This window comes from Ctenopharyngodon idella, chromosome 8, assembly GCF_019924925.1.
Source record: "Ctenopharyngodon idella isolate HZGC_01 chromosome 8, HZGC01, whole genome shotgun sequence".
NCBI lineage: Eukaryota > Metazoa > Chordata > Actinopteri > Cypriniformes > Xenocyprididae > Ctenopharyngodon > Ctenopharyngodon idella.
In genome coordinates, this window is record NC_067227.1 from 7,145,455 (window position 1) to 7,165,111 (window position 19,657).

Here is a 19,657-nt window from a genome sequence, read left to right on the forward strand (position 1 = left end):
AGATGGTGACCGTGACATTACTCCCCCGTCCCGGTAGGCGCGTCCTTGCGGCGTAGATGGAACAACCAGGGAGGGAGGGAGGGAGGGCGGGCTTCCTGGAGTCTTGACAGGAGGGTGATGGTGACAGTGCAGGTAGATATGAAGCCTCCAGGGCAGAGCCGGCAACTCAGGTGACCCGGAAGGAGCTGGTCATCCAGAGTGCCATGGCGGATCAGGCAGTTCAGGGTGCCATGGCAGTGCGGCCTCCTTGGCCTTGGCCCAGACCCCAGGCATGGCCACTACGGCCACGGGTATATGCACCCCCCAAATGCTATGGGTTTAAGGGCTAGAGTGGACTGTTGAGCGGGCTCATGGGCTGGAGAAGACACTGGAGAGGACTCAGGGACTGGAACGGAGTCTGGAGCGGACTCAGGGACTGGATAAGACACTGGAGCGGGCTCAGGGGCCGTAGAAGACACTGAAGCGGACTCAGGGGCCGTAGAAGACACTGAAGAGGACTCAGGGGCCGTAGAAGACACTGAAGAGGACTCAGGGGCCGTAGAAGACACTGAAGAGGACTCAGGGGCCGTAGAAGACACTGAAGAGGACTCAGGGGCCGGAGAAGACACTGAAGCGGACTCAGGGGCCGGAGAAGACACTGGAGCAGTCTCAGGGGCTGAGCCATATCTGGACTCTGGTCAGGGGCTGGAGCCATATCTGGACTCTGGTCAGGGGCTGGAGCCATATCTGGACTCTGGTCAGGGGCTGGAGCCATATCTGGACTCTGGTCAGGGGCTGGAGCCATATCTGGACTCTGGTCAGGGGCTGGAGCCATATCTGGACTCTGGTCAGGGGCTGGAGCCATATCTGGACTCTGGTCAGGGGCTGGAGCCATATCTGGACTCTGGTCAGGGGCTGGAGCCATATCTGGACTCTGGTCAGGGGCTGGAGCCATATCTGGACTCTGGTCAGGGGCTGGAGCCATATCTGGACTCTGGTCAGGGGCTGGAGCTATATCTGGCCATTTTGGCTGACGGCTTAGACGTGACAGCCATTTTGGCTGAGGGCTCAGATATGGCGGCCATCTTGGGAAGAGGCTCAGGAGTGGTGGCCATCTTGGGAAGAGGCTCAGGAGTGGCGGTCATCTTGGGAAGAGGCCCAGGAGTGGGGGCCATCTTGGAAAGAGGCTCTGGAATGGCGGCCATCTTGGGACGAGGCTCTGGGATTGCAGCCATCTTGGGACGATACTCTGGAAAGGCAGCCATCTTGGGACAAGACTCTGGAAAGGCGGCCATCTTGGGATGGGACTCTGGAAAGGCGGCCATCTTGGGACGGGAGTTCTGACTGGCGGCCATCTTAGGATTAGGCTCTTGGGCTGGCTGGAAAGCATATGAGGGAATGAAGCTTTCCCAACATATGGAGATGGCCTCTCTCCAGTCCAACCCAGCAAGATCGGGGAGTTCCCGGGGGTTGACATAGTTGGCCCCAATCCTATACAAAGCCTTTATAGTCTCGTCTTCCAAGAGGCTGTTCTGGATGAGAATGCAGAATTTTGCAGTGTAGGTAAACAGATCGCGGCTGGATTGTGCCGCCGCCGCGATCTGTCCAGCGAATTCCCACACTTCGCTTTCATTGCTACTCATCTTTTTAGTGGGTCTGGTCTTCTGTTACATAACACAGACTCACAACGACGCAGAAATGAATATGAGAGTTTTATTGAATGTGGCAGGTAAAGCAAACAGGCAGGTGAGTATGGTAGTCAAAGCAGGAATGAAATAATGAATGATAATACTGATAGTTCCTTGTTTGCAGGTGGGTGGAGGAGGTCGTGGATACGAGCAGCCGGGCACACACTTCGGCAAGGTGAGTGGAGAGTTGTTGGAGTCCGGAGGAGAAGACGCTGGAGACACAGGAGATTAGGGAGACGAAGGAGGCACAGAGGATCAGGTGAGCTGATGGAGGAATAACGTATAAACAATCCAGAGGTAAGTGTAGCGGGTAAGTGTAGCGGGTAAGGAGACCTCCTTCTCAAGGAGACCAGACAAAGTGCTAGGGTGAAGTGTATGCTTAAATGCTGCTGTGCTGATGAGGTGATGAGATCAGGTGCAGGTGATTGCTGAACGTGAGCAGGTGAGCAGAAGGAGGGATGATGGGAAATGGAGTTCAGGGAAGGTGAGATAGATGGTGACCGTGACACATATGGCACAGTGAGAAGATTTATTGGCAGCAAGCTCTGTTCTAGCACAAAACCTCATGGCCATTTCATAACTTCATCACACCTTTTGATAACACACTGAATAGATACTATTACAAACATTATGGATTTTATGTCAATTATGTAAGTTAGGTAATTTAAGTGTATTTTCTAATGTAGCCTGTGTAACTGTAATAATTTCAGCAACAAGGGTGATTTGAAACATGTATCTTGCATTGTTTGCTATTGAATTAACTGATTGTTAAAAGAACTAAACTGAAAGAAGATCATACTGTTGTGTTTCGGTGATTAAACCAAATGTTCCCGTTACATATCACAATGATCTTGTGTTTTGAAACAGTGATTATGTAGAATAAAAATATGTACAACTAGAATGAAAGCATGAGATCAGGTTTTGAAAGAATGACTAGCTGTGTTACAAGCAGTGATGGGGAAGTTACTTTTAAAAGTAATGCATTACAATATTGCGTTACTCCCTAAAAAAGTAACTAATTGCGTTATTTAGTTACTTTTTATGAAAAGTAATGCGTTACATTACTTTTGCGTTACTTTTTCTTACCTGGGCTGGGCTTGCTTATTTGTTCTTTAATAACAACAAAAAAGTTCTATTTTTGGCAAATGTTAAGACCCTTTCACACCAAAAGTGAAATGAATAAGCCTCAGGCTGAAGGAAATGCATATTTGCACCTGTACAGTAGAGGGTGCAGCTCAAACAAACCTTTCAGCTGTGCTGCCATTCTGGATTAAAGAAGTATAGGATACAGGAAGTTCAACACTCCTATTTCTAAATCTAATCTAAAGTAATTTTTGCTTATTAGTATGGTTGAATTAGATCATTGAAGGTCAGCAGCAAAGACACTGATTAATAAAGTGAGATTAAATACATAAAGTATATTTGTGTAATTTAATATAGATAATTATTACAGGTTTGCATAAAATTCTGAGATTGTTTTTTTACTGTTTTTATTCATTTTGAGGAATACTGAATGCTTTCATGCAAGTGAGATGCTCACATTTAGTCTAGAACTACAATAACATCATGTTTACTCAGCACACATAACAGCTCTGCCCTTTATTTCTCTCAACATGTGGACAAGCAGAGCTGTCAGTCAATAAATGTGAAAAAGTAACTTGTGTTACTTATTTGAAAAAGTAACTTAGATATTTTGTTGTAAATTGAAAAAGTAATGCATTACTTTACTAGTTACTTGAAAAAGTAATCTGATTAAATAACTCAAGTTACTTGTAATGCGTTACCCCCAACACTGGTTCCAGGTGATTACAGTTCACAGTGATCACAGTTTGGATTTTTGTACTAGGAGTTTTGAAAATGTACACCTTACTTGTGAAAATAGTACTAAAGCGAATAAAAAAAAACTGTATACATTGAATTCCATTTACTGTCCAGCAACAGAAAAGACTTTCAGTCAACATTTGTCTGTTGTATGGTTTTAGAAAACTCAAAATACTGTGCATGCAGGTCACATTAAACACTTTTATGGTGTTCTTTGTCATTTTTTTTAGATTGTCAGCCTATCACTCTTAGAAAAAAAGGTTCAATGGGTTTCTATATAGATCCCTAGGGTTCCTGACTCAATTTTAAAGAGCCCTTTATGCCAAAAACTTTCTATATAAAGGTGAAATGTCTTAAATTGCATGATACTTTTATGTTTAACAGGTTATTAAAATTTTAGTGATGAAGGTTTACGAGCTGTTTAATTCATTTTTAATTAAAAAAAAAAAAAATGAATTAACACAAAATTAGGGTGCTATAACACTTGCAGTTTAGTTCGAAACAGGGCATGGTTTTAATGAAAAAATGGTAATGTAAAAGCTGTCATGTGGACCTGTGAGCGCACTGTGGTACCAAACCCGAGACTACTGGTAGGAAGTGGTCTGAGCTTGGTTGCAATGGAACTGTGATTCAATTCACGCTTGTTTAGCCGATGACGATGTCATTAATTCAACAAAACACATGTAGGGGGTGACAGTGGTGATGATTTACCTCAGATGTGCTTGAGAGTGAGTGCAGTGTAAAAGTGCAATCTAAGTGTAAAAGTGAGTGCAATCTGAGTGGCAAATGAATGGTTCGCAATCAGCTGTCTCCTTAATAGAGTCTGTTTGCAAGCAGCGGAAATTCGCCTTCATGCAACGCACATACAGTAGATGCAAGTGTCATTCACTCTACTGTGCAAAATAGCACAAAATTGATACAAAAAAAACCCATGATATGCTGACCCGCGTTTTGTTTTCTATTATGCACCGTGCACATTTGTGATGACGTAAGATGACAAATGCACCAGGGAGCAATTGCACTCGGATTCAGACTGCAGCAAACGTGCCAAATGTGAAAGCCCTCTTAATTAAAACTAAATCCTTAAAATGATCCAATGATGGGAACCCCTAAAAGTGCCTGACAAAGTTCTATATAGAACCTTTTCTTCTAAGAGTGTATGAACTGTCATTGTATGGAAAACGATTGTGCGAACATTCTTTAAAAATGTTTGTGTCACATAAAATAACAGCATTTTGAGATTTTCACTAATGTCCCAATAAGGCAGCATCCATTTGTTATTTTAATAAATATACACTGAATATGTTATGATTGCATACTGTTTTATCTGTATAAAAAGAGCTTGAGCGACCAACTGGAATTCAAGCGTAGCTCAGGCAGACCACTGATCGCTAACTATATCAGCTGACGCTCAGCTGATCAATTACTCCACCTACTCTAATCAACAACCGTATTTAAGCCTATTCAAATGCATGCTCTTCAGTCTGTCGCACAGACATTTGCACCCACCTCCACCCCTTCACCTCCTAGCATCTCCATAATACAGCATTTGGATTTCTTCTTAGAAATATTATGACTGAATTACTTGTCAATATTATTTGTAATTGTTGTATTTCTTCTGTGTATGTATATAGCTTAGAAATATTTGGTTATTGTCAGGGTGGGGGATTTATGCCTTAAGGATGTATCTTAAACTGTCTAGTATGGCAGCTGAGCCCCTTAAAGCCTAAGCCTTTCGCCAAATTCAAGAATTGTCAATAAATGTATTATTCTCAAAAGTGGTCCTTACTGAAATCAGGGTTTTCATCGTTAACTAAAACCATTTTAAAAATATGCAAAATATGTTAAATGGAAAAAACATTTTTATTTCAGCTAGTTACCAAGGCAATATTTCTAAATAAATAAATAAAATCAAATTCATACTATTAACAACAACTATAATATTATATTAATGATACACTGGTATAAATAACATCTAACACATTATATAAGAATCAATTCAATGTGGAATTTCACATGAGGAAAGATTTCCACTCATGTTCAAGTTGGTCACACGAATTTGCTGCTTTGACCAAAAGAAAGCTGCTTGGGTTGAAAATGATTTCTGTGTGAGCTGTGCTTCATGCATCGCTATACTATCGACAATGGACAATTGGACATTTGCTGCTCTCGAAATTTTACAGAAATTTTGCTAATGTGACACGCCTTAACTGCTCTGTCTTCTTAACAGCCATGAGTGAGTTTTCATAGCGATTCCTCATCCAGCGATGCTCTTCTCTTTTAGTACTTTCTGTCCCTGTTGTTTATATCTGATTGCCCACTTGAAAGACCTTTGTTACGAGGCAAGATTTGACCTCTGACCTTGTGCCCTGCACAACCCTTGGGTGAGATGAGGGGGAAGACCACAGTGAGGCTACGCTGAAGCTGGGAGATACTCATCAGGTGGCCACAACACAAGATTTGGTCCAACTCCGGCGCTCTGGGCCTCGTAACCACTAGTGTGCAGCCTGCCCATCTGCCCTGTTATTATGGCCATAGAGCTAGTGTCTCTTAAAATACACATCACAGTGCAAGTACACACTGTAATGAGCCCCAGAGTATACATTACAACACCATCAAACACTAGTGTACTCTAAAATACACATCATGGCACATACACACACCATGATGTTTTTAAGGTATTCATTATATTATACATCTATATCCCTTACACATGTCTATGTCAAAAATATTGAGGCACACCACCACACTCAACAGTTGGGAACATTGCCCCGGGCCCTGTCACAGGAAGGGACCACTAAGGACCTCAAAAGTACAGGGTACTTATTGGCCCAGGTGGAAAACATAACAATTTAGTCCCGGGCCCCATTACTTTTACCATCCTCTAAAAATACTTCAAAAGTGACAGTAAAGACATTTATAATGTTACAGAAGATTTCTATTTTAAAAAAATGCTGTTCTTTTAAAATTTATATTCATCAAAGAATCCTGTAAAAAATGATAACCATTACCACAAATATCAATCAGCATATTTATTTGTAACATTGATAATAAGAAATGTTTCTTGAGCACCTTTCTGATGTGATTACGTAATGCGTCGTGCATCACAGAGTTAGTGCAAGACAAGCATTAAAAAGTATATAAATTTTTATTCTTTTAGAAAATGACCGATCGTTTTGCTAGACAAGACCCTTATTCCTCGGCTGGAATCATGTAGAGCCCTTTGAAGTTGCGTTGAAACTGCAATTTGGACCTTCAACCCATTGTACCCCAGTGAAGTCCACGATATAGAGAAAAATCCTGGAATGTTTTCCCTCAAAAACCTTAATTTCTTTTCTACTGAGGAAAGAAAGACATAAACATCTTGGATGACATGGGGGTGAGTAAATTATCAGGAAATTTTAACTCTGAAGTGAACTAATCCTTTAATCAGTCATTTACTAATGTATCTGAGTGTTTATAAGACACATATTGTGTTAAATAGTGAATTTTGCCATGCTTTGATCTCAAATCATTAAATGCCTTGGATTAAAAAAAAAAGAGGAGTAAATCAGTAACAGGAAAAAAGAAGTTAAACAAAAGTTTCTGTTGTGTGCTTGTTTTGTGTACAAAGATGAGTAATATTTTACAATATTACTGTTTTTACTGTATTTTTGACTAAATAAATGCAGCCTTGGTGAGTATAAGAGACTTCTTTCAAAAAATTTTTACCCACCCCAAACTTCTGAAATGTACATTTAGCATACATTTTATACATACAGTGCCACTTGAAAGTTTGTGAACCCCTTGCAGAATCTGTGAAAATGTGAAAAATTTTAACAAAATAAGAGATAATACAAAATGCATGTTATTTTTTATTTAGTACTGTCCTGATTAAGATATTTTACATAAAAGATGTTTACATATAATTCACAAGACAAAGAAATAGCTGAATTTATTAAAATGACCCCCATTCAAAAGTTTGTGAACCATTGATTTCTAATACTGTGTGTGGTTACCTGAATGATCTACAACTGTTTGTTTGTTTTGTGACAGTTGCTCATAAGTCCCTTGTTTGTTCTGAGCAGTTAAATTGCCCAGCGTTCTTCAGAAAAATCCACCAGGTCCTGCAGATTCTTCAGATTTCAAGCATTTTTTTCCATATTTGAACCCTTTCCAGCAGTGACTGTATGATTTTGAGATCCATCTTTTCACACTGAGGACAACTGAGGGACTCAAACACAACTATTAAAAAAGGTTCAAACATTCACTGATGCTCCAGAAGGAAACATGATGCATTAAGAGCCGGGGGGTGAAAACTTTTTGAATTTGAAGATCAAGGTAAATTGTACTTAATTTGTCTCCGGGAAACATGTAGGTATCTTCTGTTGCTTCCAAAGGGCAGTACTAAATGAAGCAAATTGATATTTAAACAAAATAAGAAAAATTTGGACATCTTCATCCTGTTCAAAAGTTTTCACTCCCCGACTCTTAATGCATCGTGTTTCCTTCTGGAGCATCAGTGAATGTTTGAACCTTTTTTAATAGTTGTGTTTGAGCCCCTCAATTGTCCTCAGTGTGAAAAAATGGATATCAAAATCATACAGTCACTGCTGGAAAGGGTTCAAATATGCAAAAGATGCTGGAAATCTGAATAATCTGCAGGACCTGGAGGATTTTTCTGAAGGACAGAGCTCAGTTTAACTGCTCAGAGCAAACAAGGGACTCATGAACAACCCTCACAAAACAAAAACAAAAAAAAACAGTTGTGGATCATCCAGGTAACCACACACAGTATTAAGAATCAATGGTTCACAAACTTTTGAACGGGGTCATTTTAATAAATTCAGCTATTTTTTTGTCTTGTGAATTATATGTAAACATCTTTTATGTAAAATATCTTAATCAGGACAGTACTAAATAAAAAATAACATGCATTTTGTATTATCTCTTTTATTTTGTTAAAATTTTTCACATTTTCACAGATTCTGCAAGGGGTTCACAAACTTTTTGATTATTATTATTTTATTATAATTTTAAGCAAAAATAATTTTTTCCTCATGGACATTTTTTTTTTTTACTAAAGAAATGACTGATACTTTTAAAATCAGTTTAAAATTAAGTACACATAATATCAGTAACCTTATAAAAGCTGATTTATTTTACATGAAGCAAGTCACCTCAGGGGGGCCGATATGTTCAGATCACATGACCAGTCAAAGTCCAAGATGGCTGTCATACTGGCTAAAGCAACAAACAAAAAATTCAGAGCGACCATTAATTTCAAGTGGAAAAATTGTCCATTGAGGTAAAAGCTGTTAGAAGATGCTGGTTGTGACAGTATTAATTAACTAAAGTCTGTTTTCTTTCTTATTTTTAAACAATGTATGATGCTGCAATTTGTAATAAAGTTAAAATAAAATAAAATAAAGTTTGCACACAACACAATCCCCTATTCTTACAACAAATGAAAATTAATTTCACTCATAATTTGGAGGTGGATTCTATCCTTGAAGCAAGTGCTGCTATTGTTGTTTTTTCACCATGAATCAATCAGGGGGAACCACTGGAATGTTATATTTGATATCTTGTTGTCATCACACAACCTATTCATACACCAAGACCTTGACACACTGTTGTTTGCACTGTTACCGGGCTGAATTACATCTGTAATGGTCTCATTCTGTTTTGGTTTTGTTTTCATTCTGTTCCCTGTTACAGTTTGCCTGAGCTCTGTTTGCCTGTTAGTTTCCCTAGTTACTTTTTAAGACTGATTTATACTTCTGTGTCGAATCTACGCCGGAGCCTCTGCGCCGTAGGCTATGCGTCTGTTTTCATTTATACTTCTGCGTCATTGTCCACGTTGGCATGCATGCAGACCGCTAGTAGGCAGTGTCTGCGGTCATGTTGAGTATCAAGGCAAAAGCCGAAGAAGCAGCAGCTTATCATGTACGTTGTCAGAGAAGCTTCAGCAGTGATGGCGGCAAATAGGCAACGACTTCTGTTGCAGTTTGACGGCGTGTGTCCCCTAAAACAAAAACAGTGTTTTTTAATTCCTATGGAAGTTGAAAATGCTCACTCTTCTCTGCTAGCTCCACGCAAGTTTTTTGACCTGAGGGAGGGGTTCTACCAGACCAATCACAGCGCTTGCGGTCCGCGTAGAATTGATGTGTTGTTAAATTTCTGAATAGCTGCACGTCAGGCTTCACCGTAGGCTACGCATGCTACACACAGCCTACACGTTAAATAAGGCGTACACACGACGCAGAAGTATAAATCAGCCTTAAGTTCTCCATCTGTTTCTAATTCTGTTAATTACCTTTCCCTGTGTACACCGTGTTCCAAATTATTATGCAAGTGACATATCAGTAAGATTTCAGTACAATAAACATTCAGATTTTAGTTTTTCTAAGAAAATGTTTCTTTGTTTATTTATCCATGTTTTTTTAGATAACTGGTATCAATCTCAGACAAAATAATTTGCCAGGTCTATGGAAACCCTACTTAGAGGTTGTTCCACATTATTAAGCAAGTCACAGTTCTCATGCAATATGGGGAGAAAGAAAGATCTTTCTGAAGATGAAAAGCATGAAATGGTCCAATATTATGCAAAAGCATGAAAACAACTAATATTGTGTGAAAACTGAATGGAGATTATCAAATTATCAAAAGATTTGTGAGTGATTTAGAGCACAGCAGAACTCGGTCAGATAAAGGCTTATTAATGAAAGTTCCTGTCAAAAAAATTAATTGTATTAAAAGGGCAGCTATAAAAAAAAGCCAGTGTTGAGCAGCAAACAGGTATTTGAAGCTGCTGGTGTCTCTGGAGTCACAAGAAGCTCTCCGTGCAGGCTGGCAGTTGTGCGTAAAGATGCATTTTAGCCACCACTAACCAAACTTCACAAAGAGAAACATTTACAGTGGGTGTAAATGCATATTGCAAGAGGATTTTCCCCGAGATCTAGTATCTCCGCTGGTCCCGCCCAGCCTCAAGTCTCCTGCATCTTCAATGACCCACCCAGCCTCCCTTTCCCACCTTCTCTACCAAAGACAGCCAGTCCTTTGGCCCCGACTCTGCTGTTTCCCTTCAGTCCCTCGGCTCCTCCTCTGACTCCACTCTGCTGCGTGGATCTGCCCTGGGTCTTCTGGTCTCCCGCTCCGCCTTCGCAAGAGGATCCCCTGGCTCCACCTAGCTCATCACTCCACCTTGGCTTGTCGATCAGTCGGCTCCACCTGGGACTATCGTCCTTATGGCTCCACCGAGCTCCTACGTCCCTCCGACTTCGCCTTGGTCAGTTGTCACTCTGCCTGTGGCATGGACTTACGGGCCTTCAGCTCCATTGGGCTTCGCCTTTCCTCAAGCTCTGCCTTTGTCCTCGGTCCCACAGGTTACGCCTCAGTCCTCTGGCACCCTTGGTCCACCTCAGACGCTCGTCGCTGCGGCTCCGCCTCGGTCTCCAGATCCATTGTCATATGGGCTCATCAGCTCTGCCTGGGTCTTTACTTCAATCAGCTCCATCCGTTTCACCATGGCTCCTTCATCCTTTGACTCCACCATGGGCCTTCGTCATGGCTGTGGTCTGGGTCCCCACTTGGCTCCTCCTGCTCTCGTATTCTCCCTGGCTCCTCCCGCCATCATCGCCGCCCTGGTTTCTCCCACCATCATCTCCTCCTGTGGTCTACCCTTCGCCAGCCCCTTGTCCTCCTCCAAAACCTCCTCCCTCCATCCTCAGTTAGATTTTGTTAGTTGGACTTCCGGTAGGGGAATTTCTGTAAAGGTCTCATTCTGTTTTGTTCTGTTAATTCGTTTTCGTTTTCATTCTGTTCCCTGTTATGATTTGCCTGACTTTTGTTTGCCTGTTAGTTTCCTTAGTTACTCATTAGTTCCACATCTGTTTCTAATTCTGTTAATTGTCGTTCCCTGTGCATTTAAACCCTGAGCTCTGTCTGTTCCTTGTCCAGTATCGTTTGAGTCTACATGGTTGTGAAATATCCTGAGTGTTAGTGTTGTTAAATAAAGTTTTTTTTTTGGATCTCCTGCATTGTGCGCTTACTACAGCCAGTACAGTACGTGACATCATTATAATGCATTTCTGGAATTCTCCACTGTGATTCAAATACCCCCACATACACATAAAACAGCTTTTAATGCCTGGCAGCGGGTGTCCATTCAGACAGTGTTTTGGCAAATGTCACAATGTTGTTTTGCATGGTAAAGCAACATATGAGCAAAATATTTGTAAATTATAATATAACAACCTCAGACTGTTAAAAGACACAAGCATATGACATACAAGCTAATAACACTTTTGCTGTTGGACAATAACTCTTTCATTCATCAAGGCCTGTAGTTGGCTGCTTGTGAGCGAGACTTCAGAGTTAAGTTAAAACTACATTATTATAGATTTTCTATGATAAATGAATAGTTCCAGTCCTGGATGCTGTTTGATCCATACAGCGTTTCAGCAGTGTTATATTTAATGATAAAGTAACAGGTTTACCTCCTTACCATTAAATGCTAGAATAAAATAGGCTAGTACAATAAGTCTGTATGGCTACAATGTTTGTACCCTTGTACTGATGGTGCGAAAATACTGCTAAAATTAATTTTGAAAACAGTTAATTACAACTGTCTGTGGTCTCCCAGCGGTTTACATGAACAATTTTGCATTATATGATTAATTTACAACAAAACAAAAACAAACAAACAAAAAAAAACCATAATGCTTTCAAAATTGGACGAGTTCAGTACAGATTCATTTTTTGCAAAAATTTTTTTAGTGAATTCGAATGTGTGCAAAGGATTGTGGGTGACTGGAGGGTGCATAGGATATGCTTAATGCATTCTTCAAAATGAAGGACGTGAAACAAAGGCTGCCTTCCATGAATACTTCAAATTGAGATGGCCTTTGACATCGCTTGATAATGTGGCAGCCTTGATATGCAACCTGACTAGGACACAGCCTTCCGATAGAGAAGCACCCATAGAGAACAACTAAACTGTTAAATAAATTGATGCTTTAATAATACAAAAAAAATTGTCCCTAATATTTTTAATATGTAGTAACTGTGTTAATTGAAATATAGCTGAAATAAAATAAAATAAAATGCAAACACTGGATGAAAAGCGTAAACTTAAAAAAAAATGGAAATGCTGCCTCGGCAACTAAATGAAATAAAATTAGCTTTAAGTTGAAGTACTAAAATGACTAAAACTGAAACTGAAATAAAAAAATTAAAGCTAAATAGAAATATAAAAACTAATAAAAAGGACAAAAACACCTTAAAAAAGTACTAAAACTCAAACTAAAATTAAAATGTAGGGCTATATGACTGAGTTGGAGGGGCTGGCTGAAAAATAAAGGTTGGTGACGTGATCTGACTGGAGCAGTAATTACATTGTGATGAAAGATTAGAAAGACATTTTTATTTGGAAAACTGACTATGAACTGATAAATGGTGCATGATAAGACTATGAGGAATGAGTAAGTAAACAGGGTCCATACCAACTCAAATAATATTTGCTTATATGTAAAATTGGCTCTCATACAAAATAAAAATCTTTCTTTGAAGAGCAAGTACTTAAAAGCTGTAACATTCTATTTAGAGTTCATACCATGTCAATAAATCTTTCAGTGTTATATCAAATCATGGAGTCATGATGGCTGGAGGGCTGGACTCACCCCTTGCTGCAGTCGTTCAGTAGAGGTGACTGAAAGAGGTTCCTCTGTCAAATGAGCCTCAGCGGTGGTGCTTTCCCTGAGATCACTGGGGCCTCCAGAGGGACAGTTCATAATCATGTACTCTGCATCCTCTGCTAAACATAAAAATATAAACACATACAATTTTTATTTATTTATACAGAAAAGAACCCAAAACCCAAAGTGGAGCTATAAACTGAAGTATGAAGAGGTTTGACATCCATAACAGCAAAAGTCATTTACATACTATAAAAATCTTAAAGATATAGTGGTAAAGATGACCTTTTTATATCTAAGGTTATATGAGAGTAGCGGTCTATGAATTGAACATCTGTCCCCCCAATCTTACCATGACCTTGCACTGACTCTCTATATCCCGCAAATGGACAAAGTTCAGTTCAGCTCAATCACTACAGCTGCAGGTGAATCTGCAGTGTTTCCAGACATATATGAAAAAAAAAAAAAAACAGTATAAACCATGACAGCTTTGTTGGAGCTGTGCTGCAGTGATCATATGGGACGTTTAACAAAAGTGCAATCTTTGTACGGGGAAATGAATTACCATTAAAGATTAACAAGTATGAAAAATTAACTAAAAAAACAAACAAACAAAAACAATAGTAATGAATAATTTTGATCAACAAACATTTGTAATACTTGTGTAGTGATGTCAAGGTCACTGACTGATTCACGTTGGGAGCTGACTGAGATGCACACCACACTCACGGTCTGCTATTGTCAATGTTTTGCTACACGGACTACAGACCTCATTGCTACCTGTATTTAGCTGTGTTTCCATGTTGTGACTTTTCCATGTTGTTTTCCTCCTGTTTTTGTTTTGTTTAGTTTATAGATCGGTTTTTATTTTGTAAATAAATCCAGTATTTGAGTTCATCTCCTGTCTCGCTGTCATTCTGTGACAATTACTGGTTTTCTGTATTTTTGATCAAATTAATACAGCCTTGGTGAGCGTAAGTCTCTTTTTAAAGACATTAAAAAATGGGTAACACTTTACAATAAGGTTCATTAGTTAAACATTAGTTAATGTATTAACTAACATGAACTAACCATGAGCAATACATTTGTTACTGTATTTACTAATCTTCGTTAACGTTAGTTAATGAAAATACAGTTGTTCATTGTTTGCTCATGTTAGTTCACTGTGCATTAACTAATGTTAACAAGATTTTAATGAAGTATTAATAAATGCTGAAATTAACATTAACAAAGATTAATAAATTAATAAAAAAGTGCAGTTCATTATTAGTTTATGTTAACTAATGTAGTTAACTAATGTTAACTAATGAAAGGTTCAATTGTAAATTGTAAAGTGTTACCAAAAAATCTTTCCTACGTCAAACTTTGGAACGGCAGTGTATACTTGCATATACAGTCACACATTTACTTCATATTAATTAAGTGGTTACCTGGTGTGTCCTTATTGTCCTGTAGTTTATATAGCAGCTCTGAGATGGATTTTTTCTGGGCCTGAGCAATATAACTGAGATTCTCACTGTCCAGAACCAGCAAGAACGCCTGTAGGTCCGAAACCAGCCGAGCCAGCACTACAAAATCAAAGAAAATAGACATATGTATCATCAATACACACAATTAAATGATTAGAAATGACTATAAAAATCCTTGATTTTTCTAAGTCTTCATACATCATGTCTCTTAACTCAAGCACTTGACTGACACTGTTTATGATTATTTGATGTTTAACTATACAACGTGATGATTTTTAAATTGAATTAAGTAATATTTTGATGGATATGATGGATTTTTCATTGTTTTAGATTGAAAGTAGGACCAAGGTAAAGCAATAAAATCTATACATAAAAAGAATTTAGAAATTCCGTTAAAAAAAAACAGATGATGAAGGCTTGATGAAAAGTTAACTATCTGCCTGACTAACCTGTTATGACTACAGTTTGGTGTTTTCAGGAGAGATCTGTGTTTAATTAATTAAACCACAATAGTAAACAGGCTCAAGTCGTGCTGATTGAATTATCTGAGATTTCAGATTTTCAATCATTCTTTCAAGAGCTGATATTTTGACCAAAGCGGAGGGCTCCTAAACTGCTGATTTATTTACTCTCTAAGCTAAATAAGCATGTTCGATGTTGCTTTGAATTATTTATATTAAAATGACTTTATAACAATGAGTGCATTCCTGCAGCCGAACCCATTCATCACATTAGACCTGTATCCACACAAACATCAGCACGTGCCCCTAACACACACACACGCACTGAAGTTGTACCTTTACTGTCCTAAAGAGTTATTTTATTATTGAATTAAACACATTTCTCCCATCCTGAATGGCTGAAATTGTGGCCAAAGCTTGCAAATTTTCTATCATGCTGTGATATTTGGTGACTTGAGAAGGAAAAGAGACCTTTACTTGTTTTATAATGGTTTAAAGTGAGGCCTTCTCTCTGTCTTGCCCTTATTATATTGGCTATAGACAAACAGGTCACTGTTCAAGCCCTCACCACAGTAAATATACAGAGACTCCACACACTGTGTATATTACACAGAGACACATCAGTGGGCCTTTGTGCTGCAGTCAATCCTCTCTCACTCTTTCTCACACATATTTTAAAGTATTAAACTTCAGCACATAACATATTCTGAGCTATGAAATAGGGACCTGAGCCATGAACCACCTAAGGACCTGACCCACCTATCAACACGTTAAAAACACTCAGAACAACTACAACCTTTTGCACAGGTAAGTGTCACTCATATTTTCTTCAGAAAATGTAAAAACCTAGTTGCATACCCCTGTTCTACCATCTTTCTCTCTTGTGAAAAAGAAGTATGCTTAATAATATTGAATGTGCACTTGTAGTGTACTTCAAATCCTTTTTAAAAAACTATAAATGGCAGATAATATATTAAAGAAACAAAATGCCACTTAAGTGTACTTAAAGTTACATTTTGATGACTGTTTCTTAAGACACTAAAGTACACTTTTAAAAAGTAATAATGTCAAATAATCCCCCGGTTTCACAGAAAAGGCTTAAGCTAGTCCCTGACTAAAATGCATGTTTGAGCTGTTTTAACTGAAAGCAACTTGTACTGACATATCTTAAAATATGTGCCACTGTTTTGTCTCAAGTGTACGTTTATAAAAGCTACTTAAATATCCTAATTGAACTAAGGCATCATCCTGGCTTAGGCTAAGCCCCGTCTGTGAAACCGGGCCTAAAAGTTTTATTAATATTAAATAGTAATATTAATATTCTAATAGTAAAACCTCTGAAACACATGGGTACTGTTATTTCACTACTCATTTTAAAACAGAAGTTTTCAGTTAATCAATCTAGTTTACTCCATATATACACATTTCTTTTTCTTCTAGGAAAATGTTTGATGGTATTTTTTTAAAAGCATCACATTATCGTGATTACCATGAGATAATGCTTTTGTACCAAAAGGCTGCAAAGATAGCAGGTTAGCGTTATGATACGATAGCAGGTTAATTGGCTAGTAATTCGCTAAGCTATCAAACTAATCAGTTAATGTTATGCTAAGGTAGCAGGTTAATTGGCTGATCACTGGATCGTTTGCTCCTGATCGATTGCTCCTGTCTGCTCCTGTCTGCCTCGCTGCTCAGAGTGGTTTGCGTCTGTAACTCTGTATAGCTTTGTTTTGAATCTCTTACTATCATTCATTGTTGTTTATATTATCATTACCATATATCTAATATTGCCTATCACATTAATCTGACGTCGCTAGCTTTAAAAAGTAGCTTTTAATCTTTTAATCTAAATCGCTATCACAATGCGTTTGCATTTCGATAGCTTGTTAACTTGTCATCATTCTCTCGCGCACTCCTTTTTCTACGTGTTCATCAAACAGCTGTGGTAAGTCGGACCACTCTACAAACATGGTGATTCATGTCATCCTCTCCTTCTACTGTTACTTGCTCTGCCTGTCACATGCATAGTATAGCTTTCTCTGTCAGCGACGAGGGATTTACATGTCATAAATGTAGGGAAATAGTCAGGCTGACAGAGAAAATCTCAAAATTAGAGACACGCATCCAAACTTTAATCGAGGATAGTAATAATGCAAGGGCTTTAGATACTGTTTTGGATGCGACTAGCTTAGTGAACTCTGTACATTGTTCAGTTCCGGCTGTAGAGCCCGTGCAGCAGGGCAATTGGGTAACGGTGAGGCGGCATAGCCGCGGAAAACACCACTCTTCCATTCCAATAGGAACATCAAACAGGTTCTTCCCACTCAGTGACGCACCCACTGAGAATCCTGTTAAAAGTGCCCTAGTTATTGGCGATTCTATTACACAGAACGTGAAAATAGAGACACCAGCCAGCATAGTCACATGTTTGCCGGGAGCCAGAGCACCTGACATCAAAGCAAATTTAAAAGTGCTGGCTAATGCTAATCGTAAATACTCTAAAATTATTATTCACGTCGGCACTAATGATGTTCGACTTCGCCAGTCGGAGATCACTAAAATTAACATTAAAGAGGTGTGTGAACTCGCAAGTACAATGTCAGAAACAGTAATTTGCTCTGGTCCCCTTCCTGAGAGTGATGAGATAGTTATCATCACTCAATGGTTGGCTGTCTAAGTGGTGTCCGCAGAATAATATAGGTTTCATAGACAATTGGAAAAGTTTTTGGGGCAGACCTGACCTGTTGAAAAGAGATGGTATTCATCCCTCCTCTCTAGTAATATGGCACATAGTCTTAGAGGTGAAACATGACAAACTGGGGCCCAGGTCAGGAAGCAGACAGACTGGCTAAACCAACCGTCTGCTAGCTGTCTCACGTCACAGAAGTCAGATAAATCCCAACACACAGAAACTCTTTCACCTAGATATTATCGCATAGAGACTGTGTCTGTACCCCGAATTAGTAAATACAAAAAACTTCCAAACCCATTTAAGGGTAAAAATTTAATTGATGTTCAACAAATAAAAAACAGAGATAATACTGATAAACAAATGATAAAGCTTGGGTTGCTGAATATTAGATCCCTTTCTTCAAAAGCACTTATTGTAAATGATATTATCACAGACAATAATCTAGATGTGCTGTGTTTGACAGAAACCTGGTTAAAACCAGACGATTACATTACTTTAAATGAGTCTAGCCCTCAAGGTTACGATTATCGACACAATCCTCGTCAGAAAGGCAAAGGGGGAGGTGTTGCTGTAATTTATAGTAATATTTACAGTATTACTCAAAAGTCTTTCAAATATAATTCCTTCGAAGTGATGATGCACACGAGCACACTCGGGCCCTTAAGGGAGCAGCCAGAAAAATGGAGCGCAGCTGGACGAAAACAAAACTAGAAGTTTTTCGCATTTCGTGGAGAGAGAGAATGATTGAGTACAGAAAGGCCTTAAAAACTGATAGATCTGCTTATTTTTCAAATCTTTTAGAAGAAAATAAACACAACCGTAGGTATTTATTTGATACAGTGGCTAAATTAACAAGAAATAAAGCTTCAACTTCTGGTGTTTCCAAACAGCACAGCAGTAATGACTTTATGAACTTCTTTACTTGCAAGATTGACAATATTAGAGAGAAAATTATAACCATGCAACCGTCCACTACAGTATCGTGTCAGACAGTGCATTGTAGTGTACCTGAGGAAAAATTCAATTCATTCGCTGCTTTAGGAGAGGAAGAATTGTCTAAACTTGTTAAATCATCAAAATCAACAACATGTATGTTAGACCCTATACCGACTAAGCTATTCAAAGAGATGCTTCCAGAGGTCATAGTTCCTCTTCTTAATATCATTAATTCATCTTTATTGCTAGGATACGTACCAAAAACTTTTAAGCTGGCTATTATTAAACCTATTAACCTATTAAACCTATTATTAAATTAAAAAACCACAACTTGTTCCTAGAGAATTAGTCAATTACAGGCCAATCTCAAATCTTCCTTTTCTATCAAAAATACTAGAAAAGGCAGTATCATCACAACTATGTTCCTTTTTAGAAAGAAATGGTATCTGTGAGGATTTCCAGTCAGGATTTAGACCATACCATAGTACTAAGACTGCTCTCATTAGAGTTAATAATGATTTGCTCTTATCATCAGATCGTGGTTGTATCTCTCTATTAGTGTTACTGTTACGCTGATAATATTCAGCTCTATATTTCTTCGCACCCTGACGAAACTTACCAATTCACAAAATTAACGGAATGCATAGCTGATATAAAAAATTGGATGACCAGTAATTTCCTACTACTAAATTCAGAAAAAACAGAGATTCTAATTTTTGGACCAAAAACTTCTTCACGTAATAACTTAGAATACTGTCTAACACTTGATGGCTGCTCTGTTAAGTCTTCAGTCAAGAACCTGGGTGTGCTCTTTGATACCATTCTTTCATTTGAAAGCCATGTTTCTAGCATCTGGAATAAATACTTTGACTGTTGCGATCCCATCGGACTTATTATGATTCAGGCAGCTACCATAAAGCACTGTTCGCTGTTG

At 38.7% G+C, this 19,657-nt stretch overlaps 1 protein-coding gene across 7 annotated transcripts in view; it reads right to left on the reverse strand.

Moving 5' to 3' along the window:
- Positions 1-19,657, reverse strand: part of si:dkey-220o5.5 (actin filament-associated protein 1-like 2) — a 68,999-nt gene that overhangs the window by 27,690 nt on the left and 21,652 nt on the right. For 3 of the 7 annotated variants that reach the window (XM_051903091.1, XM_051903094.1, XM_051903093.1), the window contains exons 2-3: positions 14,596-14,733; positions 13,151-13,284 (exon numbers count right to left, since the gene is read on the reverse strand). In XM_051903091.1, coding sequence (XP_051759051.1) covers positions 13,151-13,284; positions 14,596-14,733 — 272 coding nt within the window. Of the gene's footprint in view, positions 1-13,150; positions 13,285-13,517; positions 13,597-14,595; positions 14,734-19,657 lie in introns of those variants that run through there. The other 4 variants (XM_051903097.1, XM_051903096.1, XM_051903092.1 and 1 more) reach the window with 2 other exon arrangements.